Source organism: Typha latifolia, chromosome 10 (genome assembly GCF_019914945.1).
Source record: "Typha latifolia isolate L0001 chromosome 10, TyphaL0001v2, whole genome shotgun sequence".
Lineage (NCBI taxonomy): Eukaryota > Viridiplantae > Streptophyta > Magnoliopsida > Poales > Typhaceae > Typha > Typha latifolia.
The window spans coordinates 1410409-1434898 of record NC_133095.1 but is presented as its reverse complement, the minus strand read 5'-3'; the positions used below and the strand labels follow the sequence as shown (position 1 = coordinate 1434898).

Here is a 24490-nt window from a genome sequence, read left to right as displayed (position 1 = left end):
CACGCGCCACGTGTCACATCAGACCATCATTCCTCCGGATCCGATGTGGAGGGTAAGTGGTAATTTGGATCTCCGTGATCATCGACCATACAGAGGAAAATCAACGGTCGGATACAACCAACGATTTGTTGGGATTAAGCCGTTGGATTAGTAATCGAACGGCTGGTATTTAGGGGGACAGAGTAGAGAGGTGTACCGTACCAAATTTAATGTTATCGTTTGGGAATAAAGAAATTAGAAAGGGGGGAGGGTGAAAGCGACAAGCAATCTCCTCTCTCCCAAATCCCCCATCTCCACTCCAGCCCTCCTCCGTTTCGCTTCACTCCGTCGTGCAAATTTTTATCATTTTGACCACCATTTCCCCAGTAATTGGCAACAAGTTTCGATCTTTCCGTCAAAACCGAGAGGTTTGATCGACGGGGAGCAAAACCCATATCGCCATTTGTGATCTCGCCCCCGATTTCCCCTTCAATTTCTGCGCAAAATTTTGATTGGTGCGAAGCTTTTGGTGCAGAAATCTCGAGCCGGATCGAGAGATCTGAAGGTGAAAAAGGGTAGGAGAAGAGGAAGACGACGATGTCATCCGCGTATTCTTCGCCGTTCGTGTTATCTTTCCTTCTCCTCGTCTCTGTTCCGGTTTTGTTCTACCTCGCCCCACGTATTCTTCCTCCCAAGACGCTTCCGGCTATCCCCGATCCCGACGAGATCGACGACCTCGCCCTCTTCCGGCGCGCCACCCTCGCATCCTCCGGCGCCGGCGACTCCTCCGCCGCGCTACGCCGCCGACCGCCGGCGTCGGAGCCCAAGGTCGCCTTCCTCTTCCTCACCAACTCTGACCTCTCCTTCGCTCCTTTGTGGGAAAAGTTCTTCAAAGGCCATTCACATCTCTTCAACGTCTACGTCCACGCCGACCCCTCTTCCCGCCTCCTCGTTCCCCCAACCCCTTCCTTTCGCGGCCGCTTCATCCCTTCTAAGGCGACCCAACGCGCCTCCCCCACCCTAATCTCCGCGGCGCGCCGCCTCCTCGCGGCGGCGCTCCTCGACGACCCCGCGAACGCCTTCTTCGCCCTCATTTCCCAGCACTGCGTCCCGCTCCATTCCTTCCGCTTCCTCTACCGCGCCCTGCTCTCCGATCAACCTCGCCGCCGCCATCACAGCTTCATCGAGATCCTCTCCGGCGAGCCCACCCTCTTGGACCGCTACGTGGCCCGCGGAGACGACGTGATGCTCCCGGAGGTACCCTTCGATCGGTTCCGCGTCGGGTCGCAGTTCTTCGTCCTCGCGAGGCGGCATGCTGTTCTCGTCGTCCGCGACCGCCGGCTTTGGAAGAAGTTTCGGATGCCGTGCCTCAAAGCGAGGAAGTACTCGTGTTACCCAGAGGAGCATTACTTTCCTACATTGTTAGATATGCAGGATCCCGAGGGCTGCACTGGTTATACTCTTACAAGGGTGAATTGGACGGATAGCGTCGGCGGCCACCCGCATACTTATCGGCCCGCAGAGATATCCGGGGACCTTATCCGGGAGCTGAGGAGGTCCAATTCCACATATTCCTATCAATTCGCGCGCAAGTTCTCGCCGGATTGTCTTGAGCCTCTCATGGAGATTGCCGACAGTGTTATCTTTCGTGATTAGTTCTTGTGTTCTTCCTTCCTTTGGTTGCGGATTTATATGGGGTGATTTGGCTATGAGGAGTTAATGAGGTATGGAACTTGCTCATTGCTTCAAAATTGCATCTTGAGCTGATTTGCTTGTTGATTCTAGATGAAAGAAAACGCAAATGAAGTGGAAAGATAGGATTTTTATTCAATACCATTGTTGGAAATCTGGGCATAAACTTATGGCTCCTGACCAAGATGGAGAGCTTCACCTTAGATTAGTTTCATAATCTTTTAGATATACGAATGTGCATTGTGCACATTGTTCCACAAATTTGTTTCTCTTTTCTCCTCAGTAATTGCTGCTTTCTGAACTTGGTGAAGCAGAACTTGTTGAAAGATTATCTGATTCTGGTGCTATAAATCCTTCTTGAGGTAGTGAAATTTGTGATATCCATTAGATTGATTGGTCTAGATTCTGTGGTATGTTTCAATTTACTTTTACTATTTCCTGAATGCTTTACTTGTCTGCTATTGCTTCTACTTGCAATTGGGAATTGATTTAGTCAGTTGGTGCATTGCTAATGGCATGATTCCTTCTCTTCTGTTCATATGCATTTCAGGGATTTGAGGTGAGCAACTGGGACTGGCAGATCCATCTCTTTCCCTTCCCCTTGAAGTGACCAATCATCTCTTTTCTCAGTCAAGGGAATCTTCTCCTGTTCAGACATACAAGACTAAGCTCTGCAAATTAAGAGTGAGGGAGTTTCAAAGATGTTGGTTGAGTGAGACAAGGCAAAGCTCTCTTAAGAAGCATTAGATGTTAGCATGATCATCCTATGTATTACATGGAGGCAAGTCTATCAATACATATAGTGATGTTTATAGTAAAGTGAGCTTGTCATCATCTTCTTTTGATTTCTTCTCAGCAAAGCAGCTTAAAGGAGGGCTTAAGTGGCTCTTCACTTGCACAAAGACAAAGGTCATATGAACTTTCTCTTTGCTTGCAGTTTAGGCCAGGGGGATTCTCACTTCTTATAATATGTCTATTTTGCATTGGTAGGTGGCTAAAGAGAAAAAGCTACTCTCTCTCCTTTTTGTCCTTTTTATTAATTAGTTTTGGTGGGAATGGGGAGTTAATAGACATGGAAAAAAACTAGGCCTTGATACACACATGAGAACTACCAGATCAATGTGAAGTATTATAGAAGTCTTTGGATTCTGGTCTGGTAGTGTATAACAATCCTTCAAATAGGACCACCAGATAAATCCAATCTATATTTCACAGTTTGAACTTCAGTATTAGAAGACTATGCAGGGAGGTTTGGATGGGCAGTTGGGTGTCCTAACCCATCTAATAGGGGTGCGATTAAAGTTAAAAGTTATTGAATGTGTGCGATCGATGTATTAGTGCATATTCAACTGCACTCCGACATTCTAATAACTATACATCTTTGTCTTGTCAAGAAATAGAGGTTTTCCATTTTACTATTAGCCGATCATTAATAGGGGATATTAGTTAAAAGATAATAATTTTATAAGAACATTCGTGGATAATTAATTATTAGAAAAACAAAAAGCATAATTGTTGAATAAAAAGAAAGAAGAACCTTAGAAAAACAAAAAGTTGGTGCTGCTCTCAATTTCCCTTTGGCTTTTAGAACTCTTTTTTCTCTTTCTGCTTTCTTAATTCCTATCCTTCTCTTTCCCATCTCATCTACTACTCTTTTTGAAGCCTTTCCTCCACCAAACGGCAGAAAGAGTGAAGGGCGACCAACTTTGACCAACCGGATCCCACCACCACCACCACTGGTTGTCTTATCCTGCCTTACTCCTTTGCTAAAGTGTCTAATAAATGTCTTAATTCTGAAAGAAAGAACTTTTAGGTAAATAAAAAAAATATATTAATCGAGCCGTGAATTAAAATTCTTTTCAAATAATTCAAGAGCTCGAAGATTATAAATTAGACATTGAGGCCAGCCATCAGTAAAATTATTTTGTGGTATAAGTCTTACTACTTGGGTGTCTTAATTAATCCAAAAGTTAATTGGGCCCCAAGTAGCTCAATCATCTAATAGTTCCTTTAATGAAGCATGGACAGGAACCACAACTATGTGGACCTGCTACCAAATATTGTGCCATGGCAATGCATACAAGATAATCCTAGTATAGGACGACTATTTGAGCCTGAGAACAAACCCCACGTTTCAAATGTTTGGATTTTCTCCAGCTAATGGCAAGAATTTATTTGCTACGAAAAATTAAATTTTGGATTTTATAAATAATTTGTAATCTTTTTCTAGATTTGAAACGTGACAGTAATTATGTCAACAAATTAAGAAGATTTTTTTGCATCCTTGTTGGATATGAATTGGGCATTTTAGCCCAATAAGAAGCAGGCCCATTGTATGGCCCACTCTATTGTCGACGTGGCATTCGGTTGTATTTCTTCTTCTTTTTTCTTTTTTTTTCTTAATTAGAGAGAGAGATGGAGGGAGGGAGAGAGATGATGACTTCGTCGACGACGATGACGATCATCATGGCGGCGATGGTGATGGCGATAGGGATCGTGACGAAGACGGTGTGCGCCTCCGGCGACCATAACGGCGTGTTTGGGCCGTGCTCCGACGCGAAGATACGGAGGGGGGATGGGTTCACCTTCGGCATCGCCTTCTCGAGCAGCGAGTCCTTCTCCCTCAACTCCACGCTTCTCTCGCCCTGCGATCGCCGACTCTCGATCTCATCCTCCGGCGCGCAGCTCGCGGTGTTCCGCCCCAAGGTCGACGAGATTTCCCTCCTCACCATCAACACCACCACCGGGTTCAGCCCCGTACGTACCGATTACCACTTTCCTTCTTCTTCTTCTTCTTCTTCTTCTTCTTCTTCTTCTTCTTCTTCTTCTTATCTCTTGATATGGATGAGGCGTATTGTTTGGAGTTCGTTCTAGGGTTTTGATTTGCCCCGATGATCTCCTCCGGCTTTGGGTGTCAATTTTAGGGTTGTTGAATCGTACCTTACTTAAAATCCTAAGATTAAGGTTGGACGAAAAGTTGCGGGTTTTTTTCCCCTTTAATCTCAATACAAGCATCCTCGACGCTGATGTTCTTTTTTATAAAAAAAAACACTAGGCTTGTTGGGGAAGCTGATTGTAGATAACCATGGTGATGGCTGGGATTAGCTTCAGTGGGATCAAGGAATGATTGTAGAGGGAAAGAGAGCAAGGAACTTATATTTAGGATTTTTTTATTATAAAAAGCCATGCATTACCAAAAGTGGTGAGCACCCCACAAAAAATTACAACCCTTTACAAACCTGTCTAAACAAAAGAGGAGAAGTATCAGCTTGAAGGATTGGTACAAGATCTGAGGGTGCAGATCCTTCCTGAACAAAACAGTTCCCCTTAGCATGTATGGCCAACCAGTTAGCTTGGTTGGTCTCGTAAAAATATGGCGAAAGGGAAAGGAGGGAATGCAAGCGGCGAGAGATCGATAGTCAAGCACTTGCACAGCAATACACCAAGGGCACTGATCCTGGTTCAAAAGAATGTGCAGCAACACAGCAAAGTCACATTCCACCAAGACCGCCTGAATGCCCCACTCAACCACCTTTTTGAGACCTAGTCACGGCGCCATCGCCTCAGCCTGGAGGGCTGTGATGCTCCTCACATAGTAAGTCCTTGTATCCACAACACCTCCATTAGGGGACCAAATAATGGTCCAGGAGGAGGGTTCTCCCATTTGGTCCAAAACACACTTCCATTGGGGGAGCTTTATTAGAAATCTCATAGTCTGAAACCAGGGAGACAATGGTGCACAGGTTAGTGTAATTAGAAGGGGTTTCTTTATTGAAAGCCAAAGCATTCTTGCATTCGAGATCTGCCACATAGTTGTGGCGATGGTGGCGAGGATAGTAGAGCTCTAGTTTGTTGCATATGCCTTCCACAAGACAACCACCTTGAACCCATTGATAGCCAAAAGAGAATCTCATCCCAACGTAATCCATATCAGCAGCCCTAATATAGGGGAAGACTGGGGCAGCCCAGAAAGAGATGGTCTAAGTCCTCTGGCTCCCTCCCATAACCTGGACAAATCACATGCTCAATAATATTCATATGAAACAAAAAAAAAAAAAAACATTAGTTGATTACCCATTCCATGTTCCAAATAAAATTTGTAATGCAAGGGGCAATAGGGAGATGCCACTTCTGCTTCCACAGACTCGGATCCAGCCGGTGGGGATGAGAATTATGTGATAACGCACGTAGGCAGAACAAGTTCTAGCCACCGTCTGGTATCCCCCATCCAGATCCTACAGTCAGTAAAGGAACGAAGCTGACTTATATTTAGGGTTAAGTAGGTAGCATGCAGGATCTCTTAAAATTGGTTGGACACGAGAAATGGAGCTAGGATTAAGAGAGGTCTTTGTTTTGTTGTTTGTTCCAAATCTGCATTTGGATGTAGGGTTTACTTTACGAAGATTTAATAAGAACATCTTTGCTGATCATACTACATTGGATATCAGGCTCATTAGATAATGCTGTCTTGGGTTGAGTTCTTCGAACTTTTTAACAAAATGGTAGCTTTTGGATCTCTTGATGATAATTGATGCATTCTAAAATTCTTAATCTTAAATTCATCATATTTTAAGAGCATAACTGAATGGCATAAGTCAAAATGAAAAGGCTAAAAGAAACTGAGAAAAGAATAATAGTAATGAGACATGAGATGGATTGATATATATACAGAAGTGGCCTAAAGCGAATGGCAGGCTTTGGGATGAATTAGGTTTTGGTATGTATGTGAAGGCATTGTTCGTGCTACAATCTAACTCGCCTGTTTTCCCAACATCATCAATGATGGTCTCTTTGAGTTGGAAATTTGGTAGGATTTTTGGGTTGGCAGGTGTTGTTACTTTATTTTAGCAATTGCGGGATTGTAATAATGGGAGGCATGTAGAGAACCTTAGGTGGTTTGGTTCATAAAAATCTTCCATTACACAGGGAGTTAAACGAATTATGAGTTTATGAGCTCCAATGGTTAATGTTACTCTTCTTTGGTTCTATTGTCCTGATTTTGTTGGATTCTGCATCTCCTACTGTACTGTTCTAGTTTATAATATATTAGCAAGTTTGCTAAAAACGTTTTCTACTGTTTCTAGGCCTCTGTGGGTGGTTACATGGTAGCATTTGCTGGTAGGAAATATGCAGCAAGGTCTTATCCGACATTTGTTAGCAATAGCTCGTATACAGTGACCAGCTTTACACTGGTATGTTAGTAAAGTGATACTGAGAATATTACAGTATGAAAGTCTATTATGGATCTTGTATAACATGGAAATTCTCTGTAGGTAATTGAGTTCCAAAAGGGCACACTTCAGAACTTGTACTGGAAGACAGACGGTTGTTCTTCATGTTCTGGGCAGTCGTCCTTCATTTGTCTCAACAAGAAGAGCTGCGCGATCCAAACATCCAGCTGCAAAAGCCAGGGCCCTGTCGATTGCAGTATCGGAATTCAACTAGCTTTCTCAGGCACCGATATGCATGATGCTGTTCTCAATTCGTGGTACGAGGTCGCCCACCTTCAGCAATACTCCCTTTATGGGCTGTATTCCAACCTCAGAGATTCTCTAACCGGCCAGTACAACAAATTCTTCTAGTGCGTTGCTGTGGTCGTTGATCTTCCTGCCAGTACAACACTTATAATTTCCTGTTGCCATAGCTCCTATCCTCTTCAGCTATGCAGCCTTTTGTAAATCGTAACACACACAAGTTCCTGTAAATTTTCTCGATTCTTGATCCACTTATCTCCCCATTTCATCTCTTTGTATGTATATGGGTGTGCTGTATATCTGTATTATTTTCACTTTCAAAACCTATTGATGTATTTGAGGAGCATCACAGTTAGTGATATAATTGGTGATATTATTATTACATTGTTCTTTGAGCAGAGAGCCAGAGATTGATCATGGATGTTCAATGTTATTAAGCTCTTGGACGACTGTCATTTTAAATAGCTAGAAAAATTGAAAGCGACCAAAGGATGTAGTCTCTCAAATTAAGAAGAAAATCTTGAAGCAAAGTTCGAAAAAGATACTAGAAGACAAGACAACCGCTACTCGAAGAATTGAAGAATTCCGGCAAAGAGACTTCTCTGTTGGACAAAATTCTCTTCCTAAAATGGCTTGCTTAATGAGAATTATAGTTTAGAATCTGAACTCTATTAGTCTTGTACTCTTGTGTTTTGAAAAACTTTATGGAGCTCAAAAGAAAATTCGTAAGAATGAAGAATTTGACTAAAACACGGAGAGTACCTCTACAAAATTTCTCATCTACATGGTTCTTATGTTAGGTAAGTAGTTGCCCTCAAACATGGCAGTAGTCTCCGCAATGCTTGGGTACTTCCAAACTGATAGCCCTTGCTGCTTGATATAAGTCAACCATTTGACCTTTTGTGATTAAAAACTTAATGATCTCATAATACCCATATGTTTCATGATTGAGTCGCCATCCTCAATATCCTACTATTTGCTCAGCATCCTTTGAAGAATTTTGTGGTTGGATTCTTCCCGTCTGTTTTTTCCTTTGTCGCATTAGTCAACTTAGTTTAATCTCCACATACTTCTAAGCCTTAATCTCTCAAAAGCAAAGCCATTGCATTTACTTCTTGGATTAAACTGACATACCTTTGACTTAGATTTTTTTTTTGTTAGAAAATAGATACACCCTATTGTTGCTGTCTCTTTGAACAAGTCTCAAAGAAGTGTGACAGATTTAGATGGAAAGTGAAAAGAAAAGAAAATCTAACAGGAAGCCAGTAGATTGTCTCCTGCACGGCAACACGACAAACCACAAGAGAATCTTTACAGTTGTATCTAATGTTAATCCTATGTCAAATCACATTAATTGAAGTTAGTTAGAGATCTAATCTTCTACTATAAAAATGGACACTGACTAAGTCTTAGTAAACTTCTCTATGACCCTACTTGATTGCGAGGTAAGTGAAAAGAAAATTATAAGGGGATCTTTCTCGTCGACAAGTTAGATCCCAACTTTGCATAAAGTTATTCACATTAAGGGGATAAACTCCCTTATCAGCATGAACCAAAAAACTTATCTCATAGAATAACTTTCTCAACAAAAAAAAGAGAGAGAGAGAGAGAGAGAGAGAGAGAGAGAGAGAGAGAGAGAGAGAGAGAGAGAGAGATATGAGGAAAGTTTATCAGTAATCTATTAGAAAATAAGATTGATGGAAGATAATTGAAGTCAAGAGAGGTTAACGTAAAGAAAGAAGACCACCTTGAGCAATCAACTAACAATTGTAAATGAAAGAGGAATCTGACACTGAATCTATGAAACTAATTGACCTCTGCATGTACAGTTGAGACCCCCTTTGTGCTAATCCTAAGCCCTATCAATCAATGAGTATCCAATAAGCACTTAATTCAAAGATGGTTGCAGAATAAACTTTGAGGGGTACAAGGAAAAAATTTGCTAAATAGGAGAGTTAATAAAGGATAACTTGGGTACAAATTTATTAGTAAAATTTATTAAAAGAACTTATTAAACTTTATTATCATACTATACTATCAAAGAGATGAATCATTAAGGAGACTCACATTGTACGAGTATTTTTGAATTCAAATTCTTGTAGCATCGGTATAACTAACTGAAACACTATTAAATTTATGCTCCTCTAAAAAAAAACACAGGATCAAAACAATAATAATCTCATATTTATGAGATGGTGCTAATGATAATAAAAGCACCACAAGAAGTATGTTTTTTTCTTTGTAAATTTAATATTGAAATGGGGATGTGTTCTTGGTAAAACAAAACCTTGATAAAAAGGTAAGAAGATAAGCTGAGGTTTGGAATAAAAGTAAGTGAGAGTTACAGTGGCAGCCACATATGGAGCACAAAGTGAAGCCTTTGTCATCTTGGGCTCCACAAATTGATTTGCTTTTTAGAATAGGTGCCTATGATGCAACCAGTATATATATATATATATATGTATACATTTCTCCTACTTTTAGACACTATGGACAATAGGATGCAATACTTTTTCTCTCAGTAGAATGCAGAGATATGGAAGAAGGCTTTCTCACACCCATATCAGACTCTACTTACTATATAAAAATCTCATTTGATTAAGTTTGATATTGGAGCAAAAAAGAAAGAAAGAAAGAGTAGATGTGGACTTCGAATCAGATGTAACTCTGCAATAGGGGCCTTTGTTTATTAGGTTTGATGAAGATATTAGACAACAATATTTCTATTGGTCAAGTATGGGTGCTAATCTTTGTTCTCAAAACACGTTTTCAAGTACCAAGTGGCTTCACTAATGGAGTTTTTGCATTCTTCCATTTGATAGAGGTCTCTGTCTATTTACTCAGTGTCATCTTTAGCTTCTTTTATAATTTATTATTAATTATTTTAAAAAAGATTCGGCTTAGAATAACTTTTATACTATACTTACTTTCTAAGATCAAAACTATCGAGATTTCCGGTTCTGATTAGAATCAGAACCATTTCAACACAAAATATTTATTTTTTTCGGGATAAAAATTAAAACCGAAATTTTGAACTATAATTTAAAAATCTTAAAAAAATTAAAATTTTTTATTATATATCAAAATTGCACATCAGCCTAAGAGTATCTCACATTGGTTAGAAGGTGGACTGACCTCAATCTTCTTACAAGTGAGGAGCCCACTCTATTATTATTCTTTATTACATCTTTTGGCATTTTACCTCCTTCCTTATAGTGGTGGATACCACCAACAATAACAATAGAAACCCACATCGAAACAAAAAAAAGAGAAGGCTTTCCATTTTCCTCGGTGGAGATATTCCCACTTGGACGAATCTCAAAGACGTCATCCTCAAATCAGGATCGTTCATTCATTGCCATTTGTTAGTTGGTACACATCAGTCCCAATTAGCCCAACTATTTAATTAATACTCTAATCTAACTCCTACCCACTAATAGATACTTTCCATTAAATATAAGTTTTTTTTTCTTTTATATAAAAAAAAAACTATCATTCAAAGATTTTATTAAATATGTCATTTTCTCTTATAACAATGAACAATCCCACTATAGCCCACTACGACTAGCATATATATATAGCACCTAGTTTGCATTAGAATATTTTCTTGTTACTTTTAATCCTTGGCATTTTGATTTGGACTATAATAACAATATATTTCGTTAATCTCATTGCTTGGCAAACTAGTTGATTAACAACTAACAAATTGACACCAAAACCTTAATTAATCCAGAGTTTTTTTTTTTTTTTTTTTTTTTTTTTTGTTGAAACAGGACAAGGTGAGACCATGACTTTTAACAACTATTTCCAACCACTCTCAAATATGCTCTTCTGTGCTATATATTGTTCATCCTAGTAATTACTAATTAAGAGAATTTTTGTAAACCTAACCAATAACAATAATTTTAATGGTGAAGTGATTTGGGTCTTTTGTATGACTTTTTCATAGATAACAATAGGTTTTGGGTTTTTTTTTTTCAAATTAATTTTTGTCAAATTCATCATTCTAGAGAGATAGCCTCATATCACCTTCAATTGATGTTACTTCTAAAGTAAGAATGTATGCATTTTATTTTCTTTATTTATTTGTAATAGTGATGTGGCATATCTATCTCAATATTTTTATCTACCTTTGTGGAAAAGTTTTGTTCTCTAATAAGGGCTTGACAAAGGAATTTAAATAATAGGGCAAATTATACTCTAACCCAATATGATTTGGTTCAATTATTAGCTTCATTCCCTGCATTTTAAAATTAAGCACTTAACTTCTTATTCTTTTTAAGAGAAAAATAAAAATTTAATAGTGTACCAATTAAAAGATCGATGCAATTGAAATTTGAACCTAAGTGTACTTATCCAACATAAGACTTTATAATTATTTGAATACTACTTCATTGGCAGCGCTTAATCTCTTACAATCCAAACTAAATTTGTAACATGGAAATTTTCCATTCAAAACTAACGACAAAAGTACTATAATTAATATAGTTTATTAGCGTTAATATTTTTCACCACAAGTAAGTAGTTAAATAATTAAATTACTATTACCATTCTCAAATGAGACTGTATTTATGTAGGAGTATATATCCTTGCTATAAGAATTAAAGGCTAAATAACAAAAGGTAAACATAAATTTATCCTAAATAACTAGAACATGCCTCTCTCTTGCAAAGATTGATGGTATAATATTGCAAGAGTTCCTGTAAGAGGTATAATTATAAAATATTTATGGAATCCCTACTATTCCCCAAAAAAAAATTACCACCTCATAGTCAAAAATGGAAAGAATAGTGTTATAAAATAATTCACTCTCTTCTTTTTTTAATCTTTAGGAATATAAAAGTGGTGTTGGTGATTAACACTATTAAGGCCACAAATTTTTTGGTGAATAGTGTGGTCTATTTAGGAGACATAAAGGACAATAGACCTTTACTCAGACAGTAAAGAATTCCCCAATGGGAAGGGGGGTGTAGTTTTACTATCTCATGGGGGTTGGAACTGTAAAATTCGCCTTAATTGGCCGTTTACTTGCCTAATCCAACTTGGGCACATTATTGGTAGTGTAATTATGGAGGAGGAATGGTGATTAGAAAACAGAGGAGAGAGATGGTAAGTGGATGAGCCACGACAGTAACCAAGATTAAGATAATTACTGAAGGCTTTGAGGCATGAAAGCCTCTTCCTATTGGTCGTCTTCCTTCTCTCTTAGCCCAGTATACATATTATACATAGCATTACCAATCTCTCTCTCTCTCTCTCTCTCTCTCTCTCTTGTCCGTTGGTGTCCTTGCCCCTTGTCTCCGGATAGGTGAAGGGAGTGCCAACTTCGCCTTCGATTGAAATGTGAGCCTTATCTTCATTTCCTTTTGTACCCGCTTCTCATCTTTGTTAGCTGCTTCGCTGGTGGGTTGGTGAAGGTTTTATCGAGTCCTTGCTCAAAAGGTTTTTTTTCCCCTTCTCTTGACTAGATTTCTGATATGGGTTTTCTCTGAAACACCGGGGGTTTAATCTGGTGATGTTATTTCTCACGTGGGTTTTCCAGAAGTAGCATGGCTATTGATTAAAGGCGGCTCCTTGAGTTTGATCTCTTTGTATTTGAGGTGTATGTGTTTCTGGGTCTCTCTCTCTCTCTCTCTCTCTCTCTCTCTCTCTCTCTCTCTCTCCCTTACTTGGGTCCAGTGTTTTAGTTTCTTTTCTTATTGCAAGCACCAATTTTTCTTTGTCTTGTAACACCGTATAAGGTTGGATCATGTGTGCATCTGCTTGTATTTTGGGCAAGAAATGAGAGTGTAAGGTTTCAGCTGCAGGTGGTATTTTCATCTGAGCATATTGGAAGCATTGAAGCTAACAGTTGGGTTCTATAGATATCATCAAGATATAAAGTATACTTATAGAAAGAAGATCCCTATCATGTTTGATCCTTTTATTTTTCTTTTGTTTTGGGAGAGTTGCTAATTATATGTTTATCTTGCAGCAACAATGAGCTTCAAGATCAATGGAGGAATTGGTCAGCCCTCCTATGGAACTCCAATTCCTTGGTGGATTGGATCTCAAACACTCTATGGGGAAACTTTTGGACAGATGCAGCCCTTGACTGGGGAGAATAGCAATGGGGAGGACCAGTTTCCAGTTGCTTTGCGACAAATGCATCACGTCCTAGACACTAGGCAGGGCCCATGGCGGGCAACGCCAGAAAAAGGGAGTAGTAGTAGTGCTGTTAAGTTCTCAATATTTCCAGGTAAATTTTTTTCCCCTTCACCTCTTTCGTCTCAACTTTTCTGCAATTTTCAGAGTCCTTTTCTGTGTTTGTTCTCTGTCACTATACATGTAGATAAGTATTACTTATGCAGTATGGGCCATCTTTTCTTCTGTGGTCCTAAAGATTGAACAGAGAGGTTAACTTTGCAGCATTACTTGTTTTGATAGCAGTAGCTTAACCTGCTGATTAAATTTTATAGTTTTCTAATCACATGTAGAAGAAATTTTTTGATAAATTGATAGCATTTGGCAGCAGAGCAACACAAATAGATGAAGGTTGTGCATGAAGGGGCTTCACTTTAACTTCTCAGTGTGATTCAGCTTTATTACTTTCAGATGCCTTTATGCTTAATCTGTTCTTTTTGCTGTCAAATAGATAGATTCCTTCTTAACTATTATGGGAGGAATGTGGGGACTGAATACAATGGAAGAGATAACTGATGTTGAATCTCGAAAAGGAGAAATGATTCCATGATGGACTATTAGGACTGGTGGGACATAAATTAGTGCTTATGTGCAGAACTAGAGGGACGATATGACAGGAAGGTGGTTGGTTTCACTTAGAGAAGGATGATGAGAACTATATGGCTGCTCAAATTTTCCATGTTAATTTAGATAGTAAGATGGTAAAGGTATTCGAATATTTCAAGTTAAGTTAGATAGATGAATAATTATGTAAAGTGATAGTACAATATTAGGTTTAGATATGATTAATTATGTAAACTGATAGTGCAATACATGGATAAGACTTAAGAGGAAGCTGGCTTATCAGTAAGTAGTAAATTTAAATGCTTGTACTATCAGGATTAAAGCTTTATTTCAAGTTTTCGATCTTCTTTTTAGGTGATGCTCCTCCTGGTGTTTCTGATTAGAAGAAAACTTTGCGTGAAAAATACTTGCTATGTGAATATTGACCAGTGACAAGGATTTTTTGTTCAGGCAACTTGGATCCAGGAAAAGAACAGAATATTCAGCAAACGTCTGCTACCATCTCTCGACAGTCAATATTATCAGAGTATCAAGGTCGTTGTGAATTGGGACTTGGTCAGTCTGTGGTAGGTCTTTTTTTTTATCGTATAAATGCTAACCTGAACAGAAATGTTTTAGAAAATATAAATAATCTACTTTTCATGCTATAGCTGAGTGCCTAAACTGTTTTGTAGCTTCATCCCAGTTATTCTTATGCTGATAAATGCTATGGCTTATACACCACATATGGAGCTCAAGCAATGGTTGGTTTTCTTTCTTTCTTTCTTTTTTCCTCGTAGTTTGTCGGTATTTTCGTTAATGTTGAATTGAAATTAAGATGTCTGTGTGGCAATGATTTGGCTGTGTTTGACTAGTTTAAGCATTTTGTCAACTCATATTTTGTTTCTTCGATGAAGCATGGCCGTATGCTTTTACCATTGAATATGATGGACAATGAGCCGATCTATGTGAATGCAAAACAGTTTCATGGTATCCTTCGGCGACGCCAGGCTCGTGCTAAGGCAGGGGAGAATAGATCACTTAAATCTAGAAAGGTATGTTTCCGTTGTACAGTCTTTTGTAATACAAGTTCTTGGTGGAGACTACAAGCTCCCTCCCCTTATGGGTATTTTGTTATTCTTTTTTTCTTAAAAATCCAGAATAGTTAAATAGATAAAAAGTTGCCTGTGTACATGTGTGGTCATATAGGAAACTTAGCATGAATGTGTTGTAACACATTATGTGCATCTTTCCTTGATTGCTCGTCTTCTATATAGTTGAGAGTGACTGCCATTGTCATACTAAATATTATTTCGCACGATCGACCTCTGTGGTTGTAATGTTACTTTGAAGGAGATATTATTAGATTCTCAACAATCACTGAACCATATCAGTTTTACCAGCATGTTGTAAATCTTGATCAGAGTTAGTTCTTGTACCGCAGCCATATCTTCACGAGTCGCGTCACCTTCATGCAATGCGCCGTGCAAGGGGTTGCGGCGGTCGCTTTCTTAACACCAAAAAATTATGCCATGAACAAGGTCGGACCGGCCAATGTAAGGTGAAAAATGGGCCACCTACTGCTCGTCCTGCCACTTCCCCGAGCTCAGTCCTGAATTCAGACAGTGGCAACCTGAACTCAGGAAGTGGCAGCTCAAGTCTATCAGGATCAGAGGCGACAAGCATGTACGCTCAGGAAGACGTTGGTTACTTCCAGGTCATTGAGCACCTCCGTCCCTCTTTCTTTCACTCTCTGCCAAATATGATCGACGTAGAGCATGGTGCCACTATCCCTAACAAATGGGCTGCAGCAGCCGACGGCTGCTGTGACCTCCTCAAAGTCTGACCGACGGAGGTAGTGGGGAGGGTTGTTTATAAGTTGTAGTGCTTGGTTCGTGAGGCTGAGGATCTTTACTCATCTAGGCGACAGTACTGCAATACATTTATAACCCCTCCAAAGCTGGATGCAACCAGATGACGGAGCTGGCAACACTATCATGCTTGGTGGTGAGGCTAGTCTTGGTTAAGGGATTGTCCCTGCCACCATCTGGTTGTTTTCTGAAGGCAATTCATTCTTGGCTTGACTTGCACTGAGTTCTTCCTCATCTAATAGTCACTGGAACTCCAGCAGTACCAGGCCTATTTTGATAGCGAGAATCCTCTGTGCGCTGTAAAAAAGAACATCGACGGGGCTCATCCCTGTCTTCTGCTGGTATTTTATTAGAATAAGAACATCTGCTGTATTATATTTGATGGAGTTTCTGGGACTTGTTTGTCTGGTATTTGGTTAGTTTGGAGCATTAAAACTCTCGGTCTTTGTAACAAACAACTACTATGTTTGGTTCCGCTAAATTTGATATGTTTGCGTCCTACTTTGAAATCTTTTGCATTGCATGATTTAGTCAAATAGTGGTAATTTATGCTGTTGTTCTAGTATATAAATGCTACCTCACAGGACTGATGATGAGCTCCAGTTGGTGGTGTTCTCTTTGCTTACTGAATCAGCTAGAGCTGGGAAAAGATCTTTACGAACTTATTCCCCTTAAAGGGCGGCTGCACAAAGTTCCGAAATTCTAACTATCAAATTCAAGGAAAGAAAAAGGCAGTTAAGAAGGAGAAACGAAATTAAAAGAAAGTCGGCAATCCAAAAAGAGAGTCTAACTGGAGGACTAGATCATTCCCTTTGGAGTCGTCATTGGTCGGCCATGGCTTTCTCCGCCTTAAGGATGGGCTCGTAGTAGTCGGCGTGAGCATTCATACAGTCCTTGAGGAGGGAGGTTATCTTGTGGCAGAGCTCCACCACGTCTTCCCTACTCTTCTCCTCCTCCTCCTCCCGAATGCACTTCTCCCATGCTACGAATGGATCTTTGCAGCCTCCACCCTTCATAAACAAACAGAAACCGCACTCCGTCTCTTCTTCCGCTTCCTCTTCTCCGTCTCCTTCCTTCCAGGGAGACGTCTTCAAGGGAATTGTTAGTACCTGATTAAAAATTATGTTTAAATCCCGCAAGAAAATCAAAATTCCGGAACAAGAAAAGAATGCTACTTCCACAGAGGAAGGGGCCTCGCTAAATCCTCTCAAACCTCTAGTAATTTCAGAGCAATCAAGAAAACAAAACGTTAATCCAAGCAATGTCGAAAGGAATTATTCAATCAGGGAATTCTACCTCCTCCTTTTCTTGATTGTCTCCGTCGACCTTAAAGATGGGGTCGTAGTAATCGGCGTGAGGGAGCTGATCTCGCAGCACTTCTCCGCCGAGTCTCCTCCCGTCGTCGTCGTCCTCGTCCTCGTCGCCGCCTCCACGCACTTCGCCCACTCCGCAAACGAATCCTTGCACTCCCAACCCTTCGTCAACAAAAATAAATCGCGCTTCATCTCTGGTTTCTCCGAGGGGGTGGGAGGATCGCATTCTTGAATGCGGTTGGAAACGGCTGGAGGTGGAGGAGGAGGAGGAGGAGAAGGATGAGGATAAGCGGTTGCGGTATCAAGGGAAAGGTTTAGGGTTTGGCGAAGAAGCTTCAAGGAAGAGGGAGGAGACGAAGAAGACCAAAAATACGCTTCTTGAAGGGGGTGGCCGGTGGGGTGATCGGTTTTTATCGGCTTCGTTCTCCTCCCGCCTTCCTGTTCGGCTTATTGGGCTTTATTCTAATGGGCCTTATTATGTGGGGAGATAGAAAGGCCTTTTACATATTTGATAGATAATATTTTATTATTCTTATATTATTTATAATCCTTAATTTTATGTAAACAAATCTTAAAAGTTAAAAGTATGAAATGTTTTTTTTTTCCCTAAAACGTAGTAGGAACTGGGTTGGTCAAACAAAAACACACCTAAATAACATCCTATTTTCGGAAAACCAAAGTTTAGTTCTAAGAAAATATTCCGTTAAAGATTGGGACTTGAAATGTAAATGCTTAAAATATAGGAGGTGAAACATAAATCCCTAAAAACTCAGGGAGTGAACTGTACAATTTGTGAAAAAAAAAAACTCAAGGCGTGAAATGTAATGTAATTCTTGAGATGATTTGGCTACCAATGAGGCAATGACTTCTGATACAGAATGGATTGCAGCAAATTTCTGCAATCCATGCTGGAGAGGATCAACTCCCCATTTGCGGATAAGAAACTGATCCAGAAAGCAAGCAAACAGTAGCAGAACAGCCTTCTCATCCTCTCTCTTCTCGTCTCCTCTCGCTCACCGCATCAATGGCCGCCGGTTTTTCTCACTCTCTCCTCCACGGCATCCCCACCGTCCACTTCAAATCACACAAATACCCTTCCCCTCCTCTTCCTCTCTCCACCACCATCCTCCCTAAACCCAAAACCTCTCTCTCCATTAACAAATCCCCCCACCTCTCCCTCCTCTCCCTCTTCCCGTCCCCACCTCCTCGTCTTCTCCTCTTCGCCGCTGCCTCCGCTTCCTACACGGAGACCAGCGACGAAGAGGAGGACGACGACGGAGGCGAAGGGGTAGGAGAAGAAGGTGACTTCGAGCTCTTCGAGTCGAAGTCATGGTCAGCGGCACCACAGGAATCGGGGCGCCTCTACGTCGGCAATCTTCCGTTCTCCATGACCCCGGCGCAGCTCGCCGAGATCTTCGGCGAGGCCGGCACCGTCGACACCGTTGAAGTAATTCTCTATTCTATTCCTTGCCCTCAAACTGTTTGATGGATATATCCGGTACTTATCCAGGTGATTTATGACCGAGTTACCGACCGGAGCCGGGGCTTCGCGTTCGTCACCATGGCCACCGTCGAGGAAGCCAGCGAAGCTATCCGGATGTTGGACGGATCCGTGAGTGGCCACGCTCTCCGCTTCATTGAGTTGAATCTTCGATTCCTTAGTGCTTTATGTGTGTAATCTTTTGCATTGCTGGATGCAGCAACTTGGAGGTAGGGCGGTGAAGGTGAACTTCCCGGAGGTTCCACGAGGAGGGGAGAGGGAGGTGATGAGCCCCAAGGCCAGAGGCGGCACCCGAGGATTCATCGACAGTCCTTACAAAGTGTATGCGGGAAACCTCGGGTGGTCCCTCACCTCGCAGGCTCTCAAGGATGCATTTGCCGCCCAACCTGGATTGCTCGGCGCCAAGATCATCTTTGATCGGGACACCGGAAGGTCGAGGGGGTTTGGCTTCATCTCCTTCGCTTCGGCTGAGGAGGCCCAGGCCGCCATTGAGGCCATGAACGGAGTGGTAAGGATTGAAGATAGAATTCAATTGATTTAGGTTCAGATGAATTCTCAGTTGATCTGAAGGTGTTTGTTTGTTTGTGATACAGGAGGTTGAAGGTCGGCCGCTTCGATTGTCTCCTGCTGCTGGAAGACCGCCGGCGAGTTCTTCACCTGAAAGGCAGACTGTAGATCTGGAAACGAGCACTCTGCAATCAAGTTCTAGCTACTAATTAATCCTCAACTGATACAGGGTATGATCTATTATTGAAGGAGTTCTATGATGCTTTGATTCAGTTTTCCTTCTATTCTGGAGCCAAAACTTGATCAGGTCCTTTGATGTAAGAATGGAAGACACTATGAGAAAGCGCATAGAGAAATGGAAAAGGATCGGGATATCAACTTTTGTAATTATTCATTCCTACTTCCTGGTATAAGTTGATCAACTATGCGTGGAATGTATTTTTGGCGTGAGTTAATTTAGTGTCAGTTTATCACTTGATGTAGTCCTGTATAATTTAAATACAAAGTGGACTCCCTGCTGATCACTGAAGAATAAATTTCCTCATGATTTGTGTAATGTACTCTGCCAGATTTCTTTTAGTGAATTATGTAGGATTACTTTAGAATAAAGGTCTAAATTTCTCTGCATACATTCAGAATCTACCATTAGATGTTTTACTAGTAAAGATTGCAGGCTGTCCATATCTCATGAGAGCTTCTAAGTTCAACCTAAAAATCACTCAAACCATTACACTATCACTGACAAATGGGTTAAAAGCAAAATAGTTGGAGCATTATGCCTAGCATCATAAGATATCCAGCATAACTGGTTGCCTAAAAACTTAAGTCATGATTCACCTAGACACAATAGACTGAATTACTGCAGCGCTCTGAATATGATTTTTTCAAGCTCTGAGTGTGAATTTTCCAAGCGTTTATGCACCAACACAGTTTGCTGTAATTCTTTTCAAATCAAATTTCAAGGAAAGCATTGGAGTAAGAAATACTGCTGGAATAAAATGAACATACAAATGTAGCATTTATATTGCTCGATAACAACACATGGCCGGCAAGAAAGAACTTAAGTTAGAACTAGCCTTTCTTCGTGTCAAGAGAATTTGCTCGAAACACAAATTTCAAATATGCTGGGCATTAATACCACTTTCAAGAAGGGCATCTGCTGCAGTATCCAAGTCCTGAGGAAAAAACACCCTGCAATTATCAAGGTTTGTGCATATTAGCGTTCATAAAAAAAGCGGAAACGTGCCAAGATCCTAAAGTATGCAAGAGTTGCAAATAGATCGGAGTATATTAATTAGGCAGTACAATTCCCAGAAAACCGAATTAAAGGTTTCTCTCCTTGATGTAAGCGGAACGATTATCAAGAAAGGAACGAAATTATTCTGATTGAATACGATGGTGAACAGCTAGACAGATGGTTAATATGTTCAGTTTTATTTTCTTTTATTCATGATGATTTTCAATAATCAGTGATATGGCTTATTGAATAAGAGCCCTTTTGTTTCTAATATGACCATTTTAGTCCTTTTACAGATATAAACAGAGACATCCAGGTGGCAACTGTAAACAGTCAATAGCTAAGAGAACAGCTCATTTTGCATGTACATTTTGATACACTATCTTATCTCCAGGAGATGCTCATATTGAATATTTGCAATTTTGGAATTCCAAAGAGACCTTACCGGCATGTGTTATGGTACAAAGTTTTGCTCAAGCGTTCTACATCAGCAATACCTTTACACCCAGCCAACACCTCAAGAACTTGCCTGAAAGGGAACTATCATTATTTTGTCGCAGCAATGGTGCAGAAAAAGAAAAAATGGAAACGTTCCTATGTCAAGGAACCTTTTCTCATGCAGAAAAAAACATCACAAATAGAGAAACATATCTTGTTGCAATAAGCAAATAGGTTGCCATATTTCTATGAATTCAAATTCTAAGCTTTCTTGCATGATGAAAAGGCTTGATTGAACTAAAGACTATTAGAGTTTTAGTCATCCAAATGCTTATGAGCAATGATTTATATTGGCATTTGAAGGAATATAATTGCACGGCATGCTTCCTAAAACACCATAGTGTGCTTTAAATCATACAAGAAAAAGGTGAAATTCTTCAAGAATAAATCCTACAACCAAGGAATAACATTTTGAGCAAAGTAGCCGCCAATATGTGGCCATATGAGGCATAGTCAGACCATCATAAGCTAATATTGAATGCCTTTGTAGAAACTCTCGTTTACCTGACAAAGCAAGGCTCATTGCGACCTTTAACGGTCGATTCATCCTCATGCTTCTCTTTTTTCTTAGAAGGCCATACTGATTTGACATATTGAATTCCAGCATGAGTATTTCTAATATCACAGTACGGGGAATCTGTCTCTATCATCATTCTTTCAACAGGAATGCCTCTCAAAACTTCAAGGTTCTCATTTGTCTTCAAAGAGCACCCGTTAATACCTGTTTGTTGAAACGGAATACTTAGTATTTGATGAATCTAATGGGGGCTTGAAAACTAGAGAATCTATAAAGTAAAGGACTTCAACATAAAAAGATGCAAATATGGAAACAGCCTATCCAAATATGGATAAGGTTGCATAGATCTTAACTCAGACCACAAATTGGCAGTGAAATTCACTTTTAGATAGTTAAATAATAGATACATAGAGTTCAATACTTTCATATATGTTTGTATTGCTAATCAGTATTCAACATAAACAGATCCAAATGCCGTAGAGTGACGGAACTACAATTAAAAGCCAAAATTATGCACAGTATTAGCAAGCACTGTTATTGCTTCAGGATATAAATTACTCTATCTCTAAGCTATTTATATGCAAGATAAAGGAAAGACAGAATCACAACCTATGAATATATTATTAAATGATAGGAGTCTGTCACGATCTTCAGCACTACCAGTGAATGAGTGAGCAACTCCAGCACTGAACCTGTCAATTAAGAACTAGTCATGTCCATCTCTTACATGCTAGCCTAAGGTGGTGAAATCAATTCTGATAATAAGCATAGGAATAGAGCCTGAGCAAAAAAGTACCACTGCTCAAGTTTCTATGGAGAATTGTGGACAAGAGATAGAAGCAAATAAAAAAGAAAGCCAGCAATTCCAAGATATTACATGAGTGAGAAGACGGCAGCAAGTTGTTGTTATTATTGTCCTATCATAATAATGGTTAGCAATATTATTATTATTATTATTATTATTGTAAACTCTTTCTTTTGAACCTTATTAAACACAGTAGTTGCTGTGTTTTTATTCCAGTCATCATAGGTGCTTTTAAGAAGGTCTAACATGTTCCCTGCATGTTTTGATTTTATAAGAAGACAAAAAAGTTATACCAAGAAGTGAATCTTCAAATTCCTTAACGGTCAACTCCCATATTTCATGCAAACCTATTCAAGCTAATTCAGAACATTTACCTAGAACAAATTTAACTGCTTTTGGATTTTAAACTTGACTTCAAAGTATTGAAATTTCAAAAATCATGAACTCAAAAAATATACTTGTTATACAAAATTTGTCATTTCTCCGCAGCTTGAGAATTACCTTCCCTTATTTTGGGATACTATATCACAAAAGTCTTCAGCAGCGGCACGCATGTGGAGAAACATTGGCAACTTCACTGTTTCTGCCAACTCAAATTGCTTCTGAAAGTACCTAGTGCACAAACAGGTGAGGCATCATAGCTAATAGCATATAATCAATATCAACTTACCCAATATACACCATCTACCTACAAAAGTGGGCAACGTAAGAGGATGAAGAGGAGGGGTTGTGTGTGTGTTTGTGCGCGCGCGTGAGAGAGAGAGAGAGAGAGAGAGAGAGAGAGAGAGGCATAAAATTGTTCACATTTCAAAGTACTAAAACATTTATGCTCAACATTCTATAATGCCTTTATTTAATGTGCCAAATACGGTACCTTTTTCTCATAATCATATGCATACTACTTATTGGGTACAGTGAAGAAAGGACACTGTTTTGTGGGTTCCGGATTATATATAAATGTGATGTCGTATAAGTAGATATACATGTCACCTGTATGAATGAGAGAGATAAGAAACAGTTAAAATCATCAAAAGATCTCTCATCATACTTCTTCTGTGTCTCAGAAGGGCAGAAGTGGAGCCTATCATAGTCCAAACCACATTCGCCAACTGCCACGACCTGCATTGAAATGGCACAAATTAATGCCTTTAATGCCATTATCACTCGAAAAGTACAACCAGGCTGAAGGGAAGTTACTACACCAACTGTCAAGTGTGTAAGTAATGAAGGGCTTCTCGATAAGCATTAAATGAGAGGAAAACATGGAAGAAAATCCTACGAGTTAAGCCAGTACTATGGTGATTATGCTGATATTTACTCCCACTCCCATTAGTTTCAAGAACAGTTTACACAGCACTGCCAACATGGAGTAGAGTCCCAATACCACTTGGTCTAGAAACCGAGCCTACCTTTCCTTTCTCAATCCCCTCCCTAGCTAACGAGACAAGTGCTTGAAAATGCTGCTCTGGATCGCCACTTTCCTCAAACTCCTGAACATAAAATAGTAACAAATTACTCAACAAAGTAACAGAGAAATCAGAACCAACCAAATCACTTAACCAGAACACACACCTTGCATCTAGTGGGATGAACACCAACTGTGCAAAAAAGCCGTGCTGAATCAAGAAAAAGTCAACACAAGCAGCAACTTTAATGAGGTACACGAAAGAGTTGGGTCACACATTATATCAAACAGCTTACGAGCAACAACAGACAGACACAAAACATATCCAGTTCAACAAGAACTAGAGCAACCAAGCGCACCATCAGTTTCTGCAATAGCGAGAGCCTCCTTCGATTCTTGTAGCGAACCTCCAGTGACCTGCATTTTACGATATCCATATCGAATAACAAAATTTTGACAAACTATCGAATAACAAAATTAGAAGCGCAAGTAGAGAAGGGAGAAAGATAGAAAGAGATTACGATGATCCGATCAACGCCGGCGCTCCAAGCCCGGGCTAAAACGGCGGGGATGTCGGCCACGTGGCACTGCTTGCCATTGTAGATCCCTTTGAACATCCCATCTGCAGAGAAAACTGAGATCTTTATACTGTGATCCTTGCAATAGAAGTGAATGGTAGAGGAGATGGTTGTTGGGAGACTCACCAGTGAGGTTAACGGCTATATCTGCTTCCTCCGGGGAGGAGATAGTTGACCAGAAAGCAAGAAGAGGGAGACGTAAGAGGATTTAGATCAACAAAATCAAGGAATTTGCGAGCGTAGTCAAAGCAATCACCTATCATTTTGATCGCAGACGACATTGCTGAAAGAGGAGGTGAGTCGAGGAGTGTGGAGCGGATCAGACTCAGGAGAGGAAATGAAGTGAAGCTTTTCTACGATTTTCAGCTATTTATACAACCGCAAAAT

At 40.0% G+C, this 24490-nt stretch overlaps 5 protein-coding genes across 6 annotated transcripts; 4 read left to right on the top strand and 1 right to left on the bottom strand.

Moving 5' to 3' along the window:
* The first annotated feature begins 236 nt into the window (after window positions 1–236).
* On the top strand, window positions 237–2490 carry LOC140797069 (glycosyltransferase BC10). Its single transcript, XM_073150356.1, has 2 exons — window positions 237–1703; window positions 2222–2490. Exon 1 carries the CDS (start codon window positions 577–579, stop codon window positions 1633–1635), a length of 1059 nt encoding a protein of 352 aa, XP_073006457.1. The 5' UTR covers window positions 237–576; the 3' UTR covers window positions 1636–1703; window positions 2222–2490.
* Window positions 2491–4006: 1516 nt separating this feature from the next.
* LOC140796987 (uncharacterized) lies at window positions 4007–7527 on the top strand. Its single transcript, XM_073150222.1, has 3 exons — window positions 4007–4428; window positions 6756–6863; window positions 6945–7527. Exons 1-3 carry the CDS (start codon window positions 4087–4089, stop codon window positions 7251–7253), a joined length of 759 nt encoding a protein of 252 aa, XP_073006323.1. The 5' UTR covers window positions 4007–4086; the 3' UTR covers window positions 7254–7527.
* A 4937-nt stretch (window positions 7528–12464) lies between these two features.
* LOC140796113 (nuclear transcription factor Y subunit A-10-like) lies at window positions 12465–16251 on the top strand. Its single transcript, XM_073148988.1, has 8 exons — window positions 12465–12587; window positions 12688–12761; window positions 12947–12995; window positions 13120–13383; window positions 14343–14458; window positions 14567–14635; window positions 14789–14926; window positions 15316–16251. The coding sequence occupies exons 2-8, from the start codon at window positions 12750–12752 to the stop codon at window positions 15715–15717; spliced, it is 1050 nt and encodes a 349-aa protein (XP_073005089.1). The 5' UTR covers window positions 12465–12587; window positions 12688–12749; the 3' UTR covers window positions 15718–16251.
* Window positions 16252–16477: 226 nt separating this feature from the next.
* On the bottom strand, window positions 16478–24490 carry LOC140796112 (uncharacterized). 2 transcript variants are annotated; one of them, XM_073148985.1, is made up of 13 exons: window positions 24360–24490; window positions 24230–24250; window positions 24047–24147; window positions 23885–23942; window positions 23693–23736; window positions 23530–23610; window positions 23111–23239; window positions 22622–22722; window positions 21925–22007; window positions 21303–21519; window positions 20746–20829; window positions 20202–20254; window positions 16478–16851 (listed from the first exon to the last, which is right to left on the bottom strand). In XM_073148985.1, the coding sequence occupies exons 1-13, from the start codon at window positions 24382–24384 to the stop codon at window positions 16682–16684; spliced, it is 1167 nt and encodes a 388-aa protein (XP_073005086.1). In that variant the 5' UTR covers window positions 24385–24490; the 3' UTR covers window positions 16478–16681. The 2 variants fall into 2 exon arrangements, with proteins under 2 accessions (XP_073005086.1, XP_073005088.1); XM_073148987.1 differs by having other exon boundaries at window positions 22622–22732; window positions 23169–23239.
* On the top strand, window positions 17770–19619 carry LOC140796114 (33 kDa ribonucleoprotein, chloroplastic). Its single transcript, XM_073148989.1, has 4 exons — window positions 17770–18502; window positions 18566–18667; window positions 18756–19064; window positions 19150–19619. Exons 1-4 carry the CDS (start codon window positions 18080–18082, stop codon window positions 19270–19272), a joined length of 957 nt encoding a protein of 318 aa, XP_073005090.1. The 5' UTR covers window positions 17770–18079; the 3' UTR covers window positions 19273–19619.

Excerpts from the sequence above, each read along its gene's own strand:
- LOC140797069 (XM_073150356.1), top strand. The coding sequence starts at position 577 with ATGTCATCCGCGTATTCTTCGCCGTTCGTGTTATCTTTCCTTCTCCTC.
- LOC140796987 (XM_073150222.1), top strand. The coding sequence starts at position 4,087 with ATGGAGGGAGGGAGAGAGATGATGACTTCGTCGACGACGATGACGATC. Across the intron at positions 4,429-6,755 it reads CCACCACCGGGTTCAGCCCC|GCCTCTGTGGGTGGTTACAT; the intron begins GTACGTACCGAT and ends TACTGTTTCTAG. Across the intron at positions 6,864-6,944 it reads CAGTGACCAGCTTTACACTG|GTAATTGAGTTCCAAAAGGG; the intron begins GTATGTTAGTAA and ends AATTCTCTGTAG.
- LOC140796113 (XM_073148988.1), top strand. Across the intron at positions 12,996-13,119 it reads TGGAAGCATTGAAGCTAACA|CAACAATGAGCTTCAAGATC; the intron begins GTTGGGTTCTAT and ends TTTATCTTGCAG. Across the intron at positions 14,459-14,566 it reads TGGGACTTGGTCAGTCTGTG|CTTCATCCCAGTTATTCTTA; the intron begins GTAGGTCTTTTT and ends ACTGTTTTGTAG.
- LOC140796114 (XM_073148989.1), top strand. The coding sequence starts at position 18,080 with ATGGCCGCCGGTTTTTCTCACTCTCTCCTCCACGGCATCCCCACCGTC. Across the intron at positions 18,668-18,755 it reads TCCGGATGTTGGACGGATCC|CAACTTGGAGGTAGGGCGGT; the intron begins GTGAGTGGCCAC and ends TGCTGGATGCAG. Across the intron at positions 19,065-19,149 it reads TTGAGGCCATGAACGGAGTG|GAGGTTGAAGGTCGGCCGCT; the intron begins GTAAGGATTGAA and ends TTTGTGATACAG.
- LOC140796112 (XM_073148985.1), bottom strand. The coding sequence starts at position 24,384 with ATGTCGTCTGCGATCAAAATGATAG. Across the intron at positions 24,251-24,359 it reads GTCTGCGATCAAAATGATAG|ATATAGCCGTTAACCTCACT; the intron begins GTGATTGCTTTG and ends CGGAGGAAGCAG. Across the intron at positions 23,737-23,884 it reads CGCTATTGCAGAAACTGATG|CACGGCTTTTTTGCACAGTT; the intron begins GTGCGCTTGGTT and ends TTCTTGATTCAG.